The 15138-nt window shown below is 32.6% G+C and overlaps 1 protein-coding gene across 3 annotated transcripts in view; it reads left to right on the top strand.

Annotated features, from left to right (window-relative positions):
* The window catches only part of LOC118190067 (prostaglandin reductase 3-like), a 41365-nt gene extending 28139 nt beyond the window's left edge, over positions 1–13226 (top strand). For all 3 annotated transcript variants that reach the window (XM_085815146.1, XM_085815145.1, XM_035360759.1), the window contains 2 exons: positions 9190–9372; positions 13027–13226. In XM_085815146.1, the coding sequence (XP_085671272.1) occupies positions 9190–9372; positions 13027–13074 (231 nt within the window). In that variant the 3' untranslated portion in view covers positions 13075–13226. The remainder of the gene's footprint in view (positions 1–9189; positions 9373–13026) is intronic.
* The last annotated feature ends 1912 nt before the right edge of the window (positions 13227–15138 follow it).

Below are 15138 nucleotides of genomic sequence, written 5' to 3'. Positions count from 1 at the left end.
CTTATACTGTCTGTTATACATTAAACGCGCATGCGTAAACGTGTTGTGGGCATACGTAAACGTATTATACGCATGCATAAAGGTATTATGCACATGTGTAAATGCTACGCATGCGCAGAAAGTTTGCAGCTTTGAGGTCCAGATTATAGATCATTCCGGATTATGGACGTCCGGATTAAAGACTTTGTACTGTATTATCAAAATTCCTAAAATAACATACACTTTTAAATGCATCAAAAAGTGCCAGATTAATATATTTAATATCATAATTTCTAGTTTTATATACTTTTCCATAAATTATACATAACTGACATAATTTCAGATACCTATGGTTTTTTGCTTGTGGATCATATCAGTAGTCTATAGTAAATGAATTCTGTATGCTAGCCAGTCAGCCAACTGGTAACAGAGCAGTTCCTTATCTTACATGGAAGGGCAGTGCTTTTGAATTTTTGCAATTAATTTTAAAATACAATCATTAGAATAAAGTTCCAAGTACTGTTACGAACTTTTCTCATGGTTACTGTAAGCGCTGCTGGTTATGAGATAAGTTTTCTAAATAAATATCATGTATTTTAGAATAATAAATGCTGATTTAGCATTAAGAAGTATTTCAGAACTATTAATGTTTATGCAGTTAAGTATTTTTTTTTTTTTTTTTTTTTTTTTTTTTTTTTTTTTAGCAATCAAGTAGACTTGTATGATGTTTTCAAGGATTTTAAGGACAAAAAAAAAAAAAAACAAGCAAAATAATACTATAATTTGAAAATGATAGAATTAATTTTTGTATAAAAATGAACGCAAATTTTTTCCATGTATGTCATTTTGACATTTTTTAGTTTTTTGTTTAAATATCATGAGAGGGGGTAAATTCAGGGATAGCTATGAGTGGCAAAAGCTCTGACCACTGACCTGTTCACAGCAGAACGATGAGAGGAAAATTTTCCTAGAATTTTGGCTGTTGCATTATAAACACTATTAGAACTTTAGCTGCTGCATGCTATAAATTATATCATATATCTGTACTATGATTGATCTAAAACTGCCTGTCGACAGCTGTAAAGTTACGTTTGAATTAACCAAGGAAGTCTATGATCAGTTCTGAAATAACTATAAAAAAAGACAATAAAAAAAACATAAATGAAAACATTAAGCTGGATGCACTTCCCCACATTTTAATAACGAAAACACAAAGACTAAAACAAAGGCAACAAAAAGCTAAATTCCTTACAAATTAAACAAATACGCCGGTGTCCGTTTAACTTAAAGAGCTGTGATTCCCAGTTTGTTTACACCAATAAATCAATCAAAATCAGAAGCACAGAGCAAAAACTGATGTTCATACATGAAAGACAAAATCCACATGACATAACCAATGTGAAAACTGCTACCATTTAGCACCATCTACTGGCATTAAAAAAAAAAATTACCCCATTTTCAAGTTACGCATACGTGATGCTGGGCTGAATTGGTGTTCTTCACATATAAGTGACATTGGGCTGGTAAGTGTGGAATCATTGCATTGCACCTACTGAATGGGTTAAAAAGAACTGCTGACATGAAATGTGCATCTTCTCAGGATATACTTACCACAACTTGCACCTCTTAAGCCGTTATCACATTAGCTGTTTGTTGCCGGGACAAAACGTTTGTAGCAACAGTTCTGAGAAACGGCCTTTGGCGAAACAGGGTTACCATCTTCACTTGGCAAACAGGCTGAAAGCCAAACAAGAATCAGTTATCGCTCAGATTGGCGAAAGTGACGTTTCCTTTCAAGTGACATTCGCTTCTTCGTGTTGTTTTGTATCGCTCACACGCTTTTCGTTTTAAACTTTATTGTTAATAATGGAAGATAATAGAAAGGTGATTGCTATTAAGTTAATCACTTTGACCTCCACTCTGGCACTTCATGTAACAGATAAACACACTTCTGGTTATAGCAATCAATTACATCAGTAATAGCCAAATTCTGTATACACTCTAAGAATAGTTTAAAAACATGTGCTGGATAAGTCTATTTATCACTCATCGCTTATGTGTATTTTCTGTTGTCTGCATTTCAATGAAAATTTGATGGCTCACTGGAAAATTTGTGACCTGGTGAAAGCATTTTCTGACTAACTTTATGGCTCGTAATTACTGTTTTGTCCATTCAAATGACAAAAATCTATATGGCTGATATTTACTTCCTCACAGCCAGCAGATACTATTTATCAAAATGAAGATCAAATAAAGCATATGAATACATGAGCAATCAAACATGTGCGAGTTGTTTACTGTCCCATAGAACACTCGGTAATATACCTAAAACACATTAATTATACCAACTCTAGAAATTAGGTGTTCACATCATGAGTTTGTTTTATGGTTTGATTTATTGAGATTACAGCAAAGCACACTAGGGCTATCTGCCTAAGGGAAGGGATGCCTTCGGGGAGGACTTTCTAAGGGAAACTGGCTCGTATACACGTTACACATGGGGGAAACCACGAAAGCTTCCATTCAGCCAGCCCGTTCGCGGGATTCGAACCTCGGACCGAACTACCAGTGTTCAGCGACTTTACCGCTCGGCTGCTGGTGGGCTCAGTTGGTTTTATGTGATTACCGCAAAGCCTCGAGGGATAACAACAGGAGAGATCCCTTTGTAGAAGATTTTTTAAAACTGGCTCGTATACCAGTTACAAATGGGGCAAACCAAGGAAACGTCATGTAGCCAGCCCGTTCGCGGCATTCTAACCTGAGACAGAACTACCAGTGTTCAACGACGCTTCGGCCACTAGTAGGACCGTGCAGTTAATTGGAAAGTGCAATTCATTGTGTAAACAGACATGAAGGTGATAATCAGTTGTGCGCTGTTTTAAGTAATCAAATGTTATAAATGCACAGCTGTTACATTTCTTATTATTTATTAGTCATGTTTTTATTACGTAGATCATACGTATGATATAATTATGAATTAACCCAATAACAAAATGTGTACACTCTTTAGTACTCAAATACTCATCAATTATTTTTCAACTGATTATTACATACCCATAATAATTTGCAAAGAACTGATAACTATAGTTCTGCCAATTACATAATCGTTATCTGAATTAAAAGTAACTTCAAATAAACTTCTTGGCAATGTTCATTTTTGTATTCATACATACATATATATATATATACACATCTAATAAGTCATATATTTACATACAGATAGAGAGATGTGATGTTTTAGAAGTTGTTAATATATATTTATTAGTATTAATGTAATGAATAAGATTTATATTAATGAATGTATATACAAATGTTTTTCATCATACATAATAAATAAATCCATAAATTTTCAATGTTTCAATAGGTAGCATTTCCAATAAAAGTATAGTTTCTAATGTATTTATAATTCAAAAAGTATTTCATTAATAACATGAAAATAATAGACAAATTTAATGAGTATTCTCATTATTACATAAGCTATGCTTTTCTTTTTATGCATCTTTTATGCTGTTTAAAATGTGTCACTGATTATGCAGTTAACAATTTAAAAGATAAGTAATTAGGAGAAAAGCCGCGCATATACAAACGGATTTTAAAAAATTATTCAACTTAAATTTAAGAAATAAAATTCTATTATATAACAGTGTTATAATACACGATCAGCACGAAATACGACAAATTTGGCGAACTTTTGGCTACGAACAATTTGTAAACAAATCCGAAATGCAAGAACGTCGTAAAATAATGTCAACTCTGAAATTTCTACGATTACATATTTAATGAATATATACACATTTAAAAAATGACTCAGGCAGTTGTATTACAACAAAACAGGAATAATTAAATCGGCCTCTATTTCCACCGTCCATCACTTCACAGTGAGAGCCATCGCCATATTGAAAGTTACCTAGATCCTTCAGAAGCTGACCTTTCGTCTGATTGGTTGAACGTTCGAGGAACACGTCTCCGGCCGGAACATTTTGGGAAAAGTTCTAAAATGTTGCTCGTAGCCGGGACACGTTCCTCCTAGCTAGACGAAACATTTCTCGGAAGCCTGCAGCTTAAAGCCGTGCTACTAGAAACTCGTTTCTCGGAATTGTCCGGGGTAAGCGCGCACGTCTATAGATGTGATAACAGCCTTACATAGTCCAATTCTTGACTATGGTGCAGAATTACTAATAACAGCATCTGATTTCACTCTGTCAAAATTGAATTTTGTCCAAAACCATGCACTCTGGCTCATTATTAGTGCAGCTTTTTCAACTCCTGTGGTGGTCATGGAACTGCAGACTGGCTTACTAATTTGGCGGATCGCTGCTTTGACTATGCATGAAAGATTCCTTTGTAAAACAGCTTTTTGATATTCCAGCTCAATATAGATTAGCCATAAAACTCTTTTCTTGTGATGATTGATCAACTATCAAGAAATGTGAGGCTTCCCTTAAATCTGTTGACTATTTTTAGACCTTATAACCTTTCCAGGCTTTTTGTATTTTGCATGAGCAGCTTTTGACCTTAAAAGGTGTTCTTCTTTCTGTGTTGACCTTAAAACTATAGCACTGGCCACTATCTTTGAGAGATATCCTACAGTGCACTAGACTCATATCTATACTGATAGCTCTGCGATGGCTGGAGGGGCTTGTGCTGCTGTCTTGGAATCTTGGACTGCCATTCAAACTACAATATTACAATATTGACCTTACAAAATCAGTATGCCAGGGGTATTATTTAGTTCTTTCTTGCACGCCAAACATTTACAATGAGCTTCAGTGAAAATTGCTGATTAGCTCTCTAATTGAGTCAGGAATGGATGTTGTTTTGCAATGGATGCCCAGTCATAGAGTTATTCCTTGCTATGAACAGGCAGGCATGCTCGTTGTAGTTATAACCAACCTGAATTACATGCTCCTCTTAGAAACATCAAATAGACTATTAGAGAGTGCATTCATAAAGCCAGATTCTATCATTTATAGTGGCATGGTAGTTATGTGCTTGGTGTATATCCTTGAATTGACATGACTCCTTTTTCCTTAAATATAACCTTTATTCACACACACCATAACTTTAAACACAACTGAAATAACGGAATGAAATAACAAAATCTACTAAACTAAAATTCAAACATCCTATGCTCCAGCTAAGGGCGAAGTGAGCTAGTTCACTGCAGCGCTAGCAGTTTTTACATAAACCACATGACATGGATTGGCTGCGCATGCAGTCGAACATTAGATTGCCACAGAATATCCCCCCAGTGACACAGTCATGACTCAAAAGGGGTTGGCTGTAAATTTCCAATTTAAGATATGCACATTCAAATAAAAGTTATACTTTAAAATTGTACGTACAAAAAGAAATACAAATATATGAATAGTAATAATACATTTACAATTCTGATTGGAATTTATACCCATACAATGCATAACTTAGTGAAACAAAAATAATGAAAAGTTAATAAGCATTTTATATAACTCTCAATACGTATGCAAAAAAAAAAAAAATTAATCAAATAGCTATACACTGTAACGTTTGCAGCAAGCCACAAGAGAAAACTTTAATCAATTTACAGTAATTAGTTTTTAGGAAAATGAACATGACATCCACTTCGGGTAACTACTTGTTTTGGAACAATTTTTTAATCTTCGCAGACTTCCTGTGGAAACTGAAGAATACAGGTGAATTTATACATTCTAACAACATATATGGCGGTTTTAAACGATCGATTGTAACTATAATCTTTTTGTTATTTACCTCAATAATAAAATTTTTATCCATTCATTTAACCGTGGTACGAGGACCAGTGTAAGGTGGAGTTAGAGGTGGTTTAACAGAATCGATACGCAGAAATACATGAGAACAGGTTTGAAGTGCTGGATGTACATAAATTGGTGATTGAATATGCCTAGAGGTTGGAATAGGTCTAACTAAATGCATGACTGATCGAAGTTGTGACACATAAGATTCAGTAGGCGATACAATATTTGTAGCATTTAGCATATCTGACGGTAATCTAAGTGTAGTACCATAGACAAGTTCAGCACAAGTAGCATTTATATCTTTCTTAATGGCAGATCTAATACCCAACAGAACAATAGACAGAATTTCAGTCCATTTTGGGTTGTTATGAGCCATTATTGAACTTTTAAGTTGCCTATGAAATCTCTCAATCAGTCAGTTCATTGGACTGAGGATGATAAGCAGTAGTTCTAATGCGATGTGTGCCCAAAATTTTCATTAAATCCTTAAATAAGTTAGATTCAAAATTTCGGCCTTGATCAGTTGTTATTGATACCGAGCAGCCAAATCTTGCTATCCAGTTATGCACTAACACTTTGCAAGTCGTCTAAGCTGACATGTCAGCAATAGGTATGACTTCTGGCCATCTGGTATACCTGTCAATAGTTGTCATGCAATAGCGGTTGCCTTCAGACAGTGGGAGAGGACCTATGAAATCAATATGGATATGTGCAAATCTTGTATCAGGCAAGGAAAAAGGTACCCAACAGTGATTTCGTATGCCTATGAATTTTAGAACGTTGGCACTGTAGACATGATTGAACTGCAGTTTTAATAAATTTCTTTATATTAGGCCAAAAATAGTGCTTAGTAATTTTGTTGAAGTTGAAATAGCAGCATGAGAAAGACAGTGAATCTTCTGAAATATTGTAGAGCGAAAAGATTCAGGTATGAACGTTCGAGGTATACCTGTGTCCATATTACAGTAAAGAGTAACATCTTCTAAAGGAAAGTAATGTTTCTCAAGTTTAAAAACTGGTGAAGATTGAGATAAGTAATTTTGAATTTCAAAGTTCTAAATTTGTGCTTCAGATAATTTTTTATAATCAAAGTATTGATTATCTGATACTGCATCTATTTCTACCCTAAATAAGGCATCAGCAACGATATTATCACGACCTTTGATGTATCGTATGTCAGTGGAAAATTGGCCAATAAAATCAAGATAACGAAGTTGTCGTGGAGAACACTTTTCGGGCTTCTGCTTAAAAGCATATATTAAGGGCTTTTGGTCAGTGTAGATTGTAAAGACCCTGCCTTCAAGCATGTGCAGAAACTTACTAATAGACAAATAAATTGCCAATAGTTCTCAATCATAAGTTAACCATTTCCTTTGACTTTTGCTGAGTTTAACGGATAGAAACGCAATGGGTTCCCAAACTGAATTATGCAGTTGCATTAATGAGCTACCAACCGCAGCATCCGATGCATCAGTACAAAGTTTCAAAGTCGCACCAGGAATTGGGTGTTTGAGGAGGGTTGCCTCAGCAATTGCCTTTTTTGCATTTTCGAATGCTTTCTCAGCTTCGTCGTCCCATTCGAGAGGATATAATTATTCAAGGGAGCTAAAACATTTGAAGCTCTTGGGACAAAACGTCTGTAAAAATTAAATATGCCAAGAAATTTCCTTAACTGAGTTAATGTGTTTGGTTTAGGAAATTTTTGAATAGCTTCAACCCTCTTGGGTAAAGGTTTTAAACCCTGTTCAGATACGTGAAAACCCAAAAATTCTAAAGAAGTTAAACCAAAACTGCATTTAGATACATTAAGTCTTAACCCATAATTACTTAATCTTCCAAAAAGGGCTTTTAAGTGTATCAAATGCTCATTTTCGTCTTTTGGCGCTATCAATATATCGTCGACAAAAGCAAATACTCCTGGCAGCTCGCGAGTTACTTCATCAATAAAACGTTGAAAGGTTGCAGCTGCATTGCATAACCCAAATTGCATTCTTGTGCTCTCAAAAAGTCCAAAAGGATTGGCAATAGCCGTTTTATGGATATCAGAGGGATTAATTGGAATTTGGTGATATGCTTTAACCAAATCTAATCGAGAAAATACCTTTGTTCCATGTAACTCCACTGCAAAATCACAAATATTGGGAATAGGATACTTATCCCTCACTGTCTGAGCGTTTAACCTCCGAAAATCTCCCACAGGTCTCAATTCGTTTGTGCCTTTTTTTTGACACCATGTGAAGAGGAGAGGAGTAATTACTTTTGGAGGGTCGCATGAAAGTAACTTGAGACTTTTCTGTTACAGTCACACCACATATTTTTGTTGCCATAATGGCATATTACTTGTGACAAAGTTGCTGAACATTATTAGTTCGGTTTGAGGTTTGAATCTCACAAACGAGCTGGCTGCATAGGCATTTTCGTGGTTTTCTCCATATGTAACATGTATATCAGCCAGTTTCCCTTAGAAAGTCCTCCATGAAGGCATCCCTCCCCTTAGGCAGATAGCCCTCGAGGCTTTGCCATAGTTAAATAAACCAAACCTATCATTACAGGGATGTTGCAACTGCTAAGAATTGGTGCTCGTTATTGAACAAATAGATCTGTGTTTCTCTGCCATGAGCTATTGGTGTTGCTTGCTTCAGATTCATGATACAACAGGATTAATTACGTACTCATCTTTTTAGATTTGCACTTGCTGACTCCACAGACTATGTGCTGTGTTTATTTATTGGACTGCAAGGTGTCGTATGCTCAAAAGCATCCACGCAAATATCATTAAAAAAAATCAGTATGCCAGGGGTATTATTTAGTCCTTTCTTTGCACGCCAAACATTTACACATATCTTACATATTTACTACAGCAATAATTGTACTCAGTATTTTTGGTAAGGCGATCGTAGCAAGTAAACTCAAGTTGCCAACTACGATTATTCTCGTAGATGGCAGCAAACATATTAACCCTTTACTCTCTTATACCACCCTCTGAGGGACGATCCTTAGTTTAGTATATCACTTGAGCATCCTTTCTCAGCAGATATTCAAGTTTATTAGTAATTACACAGGATAAACTTATATGAGCACGACATTTGGAAAAGTGCATGTTTCCTTAAGTTTTTGTTGAAATGGCATAAAAAAGCAAACCGAAACATAATTTATATACTGAGATATATTAAAAGATATCAGCCAGTGTTACATCAGAAGAGAAAATGTGAAGTCGTTTTGTTCATGCTTTTGTCTGCTTCTTGTGACAAGAATGCATTGAATGTGTGTTCCTATTACATTAAATGTATATTGAATGAAATATTTCCAACAATTAATTTTGAGGAATGCTTTATGTTTTTAATTCATGTTCTTTATAATTTATAATTCATATTTAATTTTTTAAGGAATAATTTTAAAAAAATGTGTTGTATGTATTTGTCTTAATTCTTATTGTAATCTTGTTATGTATTTACAGCTTCTTCTTCAATCTGCCACTCTTAGTGGCTTCCTTCTTCCTCATTTCAAATCAGATATCCCTCATTATTTAAGTCTTCTGGTCAGACTAATGCATGAAAAGAAAATTAAGTTGTTTATTGATGATGGTAGATCACAAGAAAAGCCATTCAGTGGATTGGAAGATATTGTGAGAGCTATGGATGTAAGTTGCATAGATCTTTTCTGAGTATTCAGATTGTAGAATGAAATTAAATTTATTATAGAATTCTAAGTATGATTAATTCTGTAGTTTGATTATTTAAGCATGAAAGTAACTTGGGACTTTTCTGTTACAGTCACACCACATATTTTTGTTGCCATAATGACGTATTTTGTTTTATTTCTTTCCCCATTCCTTTGACTCGATATTAAACGACCCCGTCGTTAAGCTTTTTTTTGCTTTATTTTTTTTTTAAAGTTTTTCATGCGTGTATAAGCCACACCTTTCGTTTTGGCCTCCAAATAAAAAAAAAAAAAAAAATTCCTAAGGGTGAGCCACAGATAGCCTATCTAGCATCTACAATATATTTCATTTTGGAAGTGTGAAAGTAGTAATTACCATGCACTGAGGTAAAAATTTTATTATTATTTGAAAGGAACATGTTTCTGTATATAGTACTTCTTATTTACAATTAGTGTAGGTACCATAGATTAATTTTCTGTACTACCAGTATCCTACAGCATGTCACTGTAACCTGCTACCACAACTAAACTTGTACAAGCCTATGTAATGTTCACACAGCAATAGTGGATTTTCTACTCGATCATTAATACAGACTACAGTGTTGCCACATGTTTTTATGTACCTATTTATAATCATTCATGTGTATAAGATACACTCCTGATTTTCATTTGCTTTTGTGGAAAGCGTACATGAAAGAATGAGAGAATATGGTATTCTCTTTTTTGTTGATAAATATCTCATCGTATTTTTTTTTCCTCTTGAAGTCATCCTGAAGCCGTCTTTAAAAATAGAGAATTAAGCCATAAAAACAAGAGGGGAAAAAGTAGTGGTATTTATTTTTTCTTTAATTACTAAATAAAATATAGAAAACTAAGACAGGTTTGAAACTTCGCTGTGCTGAGGGCAAATGAATTATGGTACTACTTAAAAACACAAAAGTTTTTGCGAAACTAAGAAAACTTGCTGTATGGTAGTTACACACTAAACCAACAATCTCTTCAATCAATTGTATCATAAAATTAATTAAGCACAAATAAATTCCATTTTTAATTACAGGAAAAGGGTATATAATAACAGAACTGATTGTTAGTGTATCTGAAATATTTGCAGTCACTGACATACATTTATAATAAAATGTCTGCACAAATATAATTAATTAAAAGTATAACTGATTAATTAATTTTACGTGCATGAAAACATACATTTACAAAAGAAATTAAATACTTGCAAGTCATTCCATCTAAGTTATAAACAAAATCAAAAAATGAAATTCATTGATTTTTCAATGCTATGTGTAAACTTTTAAACATTGGATTTTTTCAACCATTGATTGTGATAAAATTATGTCATGAATTGCATTATTGTTTCAAAAATTATTACAGATAAATTCTGGAATGAAAGTTGCTGTTTAAAAAATGGCAGTGGGGGAGCAGTTATATTTATTCTATTAAATAATACTATATAATTTCCGAACAAGCACTTCTCTAATACTACAACAGTTGCTAAATTCTGAAAGATCAAAAAATCAGTTTTCTTTTTAAGAAATCAACAGACTTTTGATGAAGCACTTTTAATATGAGCTTATATAATACAAACTAAATGTAATTTTTAATTTGAATAAGAGGTTAGAAAAATCAAAATATTTAAACAAAACATTAATAAAAAAAACCAGCATAAAACTAGATTTGTTATTTTAATTCTGTAATTTACAAGTCAATTGAAGAAACATCTCTGTTCAATTTTTGTTTTCTTGACTCCAAAATTTTAATCTGTTCTTTCCTTTCATTTGATATAATGAATTTGGTATTCTTAAGATCAGAAACAAGCATCTTTTTTATGTATGGAGCTAAACCAAATGACATAAATATGACATTTTTTTGCATCCCAGGTCAAAGTTTTAGCTTTATTTCTGTTATAGAACATTTTCTGGAATAGAAGAGCAGCATCATTAAATGCATTAAAAGAGAATGTAAAAGTGCAAAAAAAAATCATTAAATGCATTATATGTGAATAAATAAGCTTCAGAGCTCACATTAATTCTGCAGCTAACATTTTGTCCTTAGTTATGAAAGAGTTTAAATTTGTTTAAATAAATTATCTATTCTTTAAATTTGATGATTAGCAACTGTCACCAGAGATTGCTGTGCTTCAAAACTGTTTATTATTATTATTATTTATTTTAATTTTCTGAATTCATCTTCATTGAAATGATTTTATGCTTTTCGGTGTTTTATATGATTTGTGATTGCTTTCCTTCCCATGTAACTAAACATAATACTTTTTTGTCAAAACTTGCATCTTGCTTTGTTAGGAGCTCATTCAAGAAGCTGCAACCATAAGAAATTTTCATCTCAGCATCAAAGAAGACATTCTGCCAGTTGGAAATAACCCTTCTGTGCTTCCATTTCATCGTTTTGTCATTTACGAAATTGCATGGATTCTACAGAAGTTTGGTTTTTTAAGTCATTTCTCGCCTATCAATAAAATCCATGGTTTAGTTCTTAAAGATTCCATTTCTGACTTTAATTCCTAGTGAGTTTATAGCATATCATGTTAGTGTGGTTTGAAATATATCAGCCAAACAAAAAGAGCGTTAAAGTTTCTCATCAAGGAACATGAATATTCTGTCCAGAAATGCAAAATTAACAAGTCTTCGGCAGCTAATCATAGTTAGAAATTTAATCATAATTTTGACTACATCTGAAAAAATTATGCAAGAAGTTTCTTCCGTTGTTAAATTGCATTTCTAAGCTTTTCACATTCACAAACAGTTTTCTTTTTTAGTTAATGTCTTTAATTCTATTTCAGGCCTTTAAAATTTTATTAACTAGTTTTTCAATTTTCATTACTATGTCTGCCAACAGATGTGTCACCTTCTCGTTTGCTTAACTCCTGCTGGGTATAAATACAATGTAGCTTTCCCTTCATTTCATATTTTTTTTTGTTCTTGGCGAAAAGAGACGTGCACCTGTTCACCCTTAAAATTGATAGAGTCGTGATTAAAATCAATGCCAGAGATCCTTGCTTTGCTAATTTTATCCTAAGAAATAATTTATTCTTGTTCTCCTAGATAATAATATTATCTGATCATTATTGTGATATCTTATTACCATATCATAATATATTATCAATTTATCATTACTGTGTTTTATCATATTGAATTATAAAGCATGGACCCTTTCAAACCTTTTCTGACCTGAGACTGTACAAGAATTTCATGATTTCTAGTAGCTGATGACTATATGTTTAAAACTGACAAATAACTTTTTTTTAACACTTAACTGAGATAGTGCTAAGGGTTTTTTTTTTTTTTTTTTTTTTTTGTGTGTGTGTGTGTGTGTGTGTGTGTGTGTGTTATCAGCTAATGACAATTTCTATCTATTTTCTGTTATCCTACTTTTATAAGAAGGATGTTATAAGAGATAAGATTAATACAGTAACAGTAGTAGTTCAAAGTGATAAGAATAATAGGCAAATTGGTGCATATGTGTCTATCTGTAGAAAATTGCTTGGCATGTGTTATCGTAGTAGTTTTATTATTATCAGCTAGCTAAGTTTTTATTAAGATACTTTTTTGTAATGAAAAGAGGCTTAGATTTCATTTTATAATCTTTCTTAAATTTTTTCTTTCAGTACTTGTACAGTGGAAAAAATAAAGGAAAAGTGATTGTAGCATTATGAATTTTGCTGATACTAGGCAGTTTTTAAAGAACAGCAATAATTATTATTGTAGATAATAATTTTCTATCATTGTTCATGTTTTAATAAACTTTTGAAATTTATTCTTTTTTAAAATCTGTTATGATTTAAATAAATTTTTTTTTATGATTGTCTTTTTTTTTTTTTTTTTTTTTTTTTTTTTACTTTCTCCAGGTTGGAAAAAAGTGGTTGTTTACATACACTCAGTTTACAGTACACTCATACACCTTTTTTTTTTTAAACTAATTTCTGAATCAGTTAAATATCTTCAGTTTGTAGTATTTTGTGGAATAAAAACTGATATTTTAGAATTGAAACACTTCTTTAAACCAGTGTTTCTTGAACTATGGGTCTTTGACGTCTGTTCTTGTGCTCCTCTTAGAATTGCAAAAATGTCCCATTATTTGTAAGTGAAATTAGATTTCACATTTTTTTTTTCCTTACCAATATGATTTTTTTCCCTTACCAATCCATTACTGATTACATTTGGGTAACTACATTAACTTATCTTTCTCAAAGCTCAATTTATTCTCAAAACTAAATGAACTAAATCTTAGTCTACAAAGTAAATCTTTGACTGTTCTCAATGCCTATGAGAAATTATTGCTCTTGAGAGAAGACTGAGTTTGTGGGCTAATTGTGTAAAACAAAAACTTTTTTTAATAGAGAATGATATTGTTTTTAAAGAAGAATTATGGATGGCAATATGTTGCATTTTAAAACTCTGAGGTCAGAATTTTAATCTTATTTTCCATATGGTAAATGTAACGAATGGTCATGGATTCTTGATTCTTTCTGTTGCAATTTTAAAAATAACAGGCTGTAGTTGAATGAAAAGTAATGAACTCTGTAATGACACTAGATTTATATTCCAAGTAGAAGGTATGTTAATTTCTGGAGCTTATTACCAATGAAAATAGAATATATTGAATTGTAAAATGGAGCTTTGAAATTACAATTCCGTTTGTTTCTACGTATCTGTGTAAAAAAAAAACCCATTCTCATCATTAACTCAAATAAAAACAAAGGATTAAAATCAACTTAATATATGTGCCATCTCAGACTTAAGTTTACCAGCATATGTCTAAATGTGAAACAGCTGTGCAAGAATCGGCAGCCAAGTCCATGTCATTAAAATGACATTTATTTAATTTTAGTTAATAAGATAAAAATATCCAAACTCTACTAAACCTTGAATTATTAAAAGCAAATATAAATCTCCTTCTATTAACTTAATTCATTTATATGAATGTAAAATTCAATGAATTTTAATTACTTGCATTAAAAAAATAAACATATTGGTAAAAAATTATTTTCAAAGGGGACATGAGTAAGGGGGTCCACAGAACATTCTAATTTATGAAAATGTCTCCAAATGAGACAAATTTGAGAGCTAGTTAGTTCAATTGAACAAGATTCTTACTTATTAATTATGATATGCTTGGTATAAAAATTATATATAATGAAATAAAAATTATTAATTTTCTAATATTTAACATAAACATGAGCAAATCTTCCATAGAAAATCCTTTCAAAAGGCATTTCAACTGCTACTGAGATTACGGTATGTTATGACCTCCACTGCCCGCCAAGAGATGGCGCTGGATAATCTTTCTAGTTTTTTTCTGTATTATAGTATATATCTCAATATCTCTCAAAGCCATGCACAAACAACATTCGTCCTGTCAAACCATCAGAGGTATACGGCTATATCGAGAAACTTCAAGTAAGAAGAGTCCTGGACTGGACAAAATATCTAACAAGATGATCAAAAACATGAGGGTCCTCATGTTGCTGAAACTTGTCTCAATCATCAAATGCAGTGCTATACCTGGGCCCCTTTCCATCGCCGTGGAAGATTGCTATTATAACTCCAGTTCCAAAGCTTGAAAAACCACACTCGGAGCCATCCTCCTACAGACCTATCAGCTTGTTATCTGGCATTCCAAGGTAAAATCACTTGACATCCAAACATTTGAGTCCTGGCTGAATGCCTGGAAAGTCAAAATCAACATGGAGAAATCTGAAGCAGTTTGGTGTACCAAA

Source organism: Stegodyphus dumicola, chromosome 4 (genome assembly GCF_044657685.1).
Source record: "Stegodyphus dumicola isolate Sdum_Otavi_A_Nest chromosome 4, ASM4465768v1".
Lineage (NCBI taxonomy): Eukaryota > Metazoa > Arthropoda > Arachnida > Araneae > Eresidae > Stegodyphus > Stegodyphus dumicola.
The sequence above is the reverse complement of the archived record's forward strand: the minus strand, read 5'-3'. Positions and strand labels throughout refer to the sequence as shown.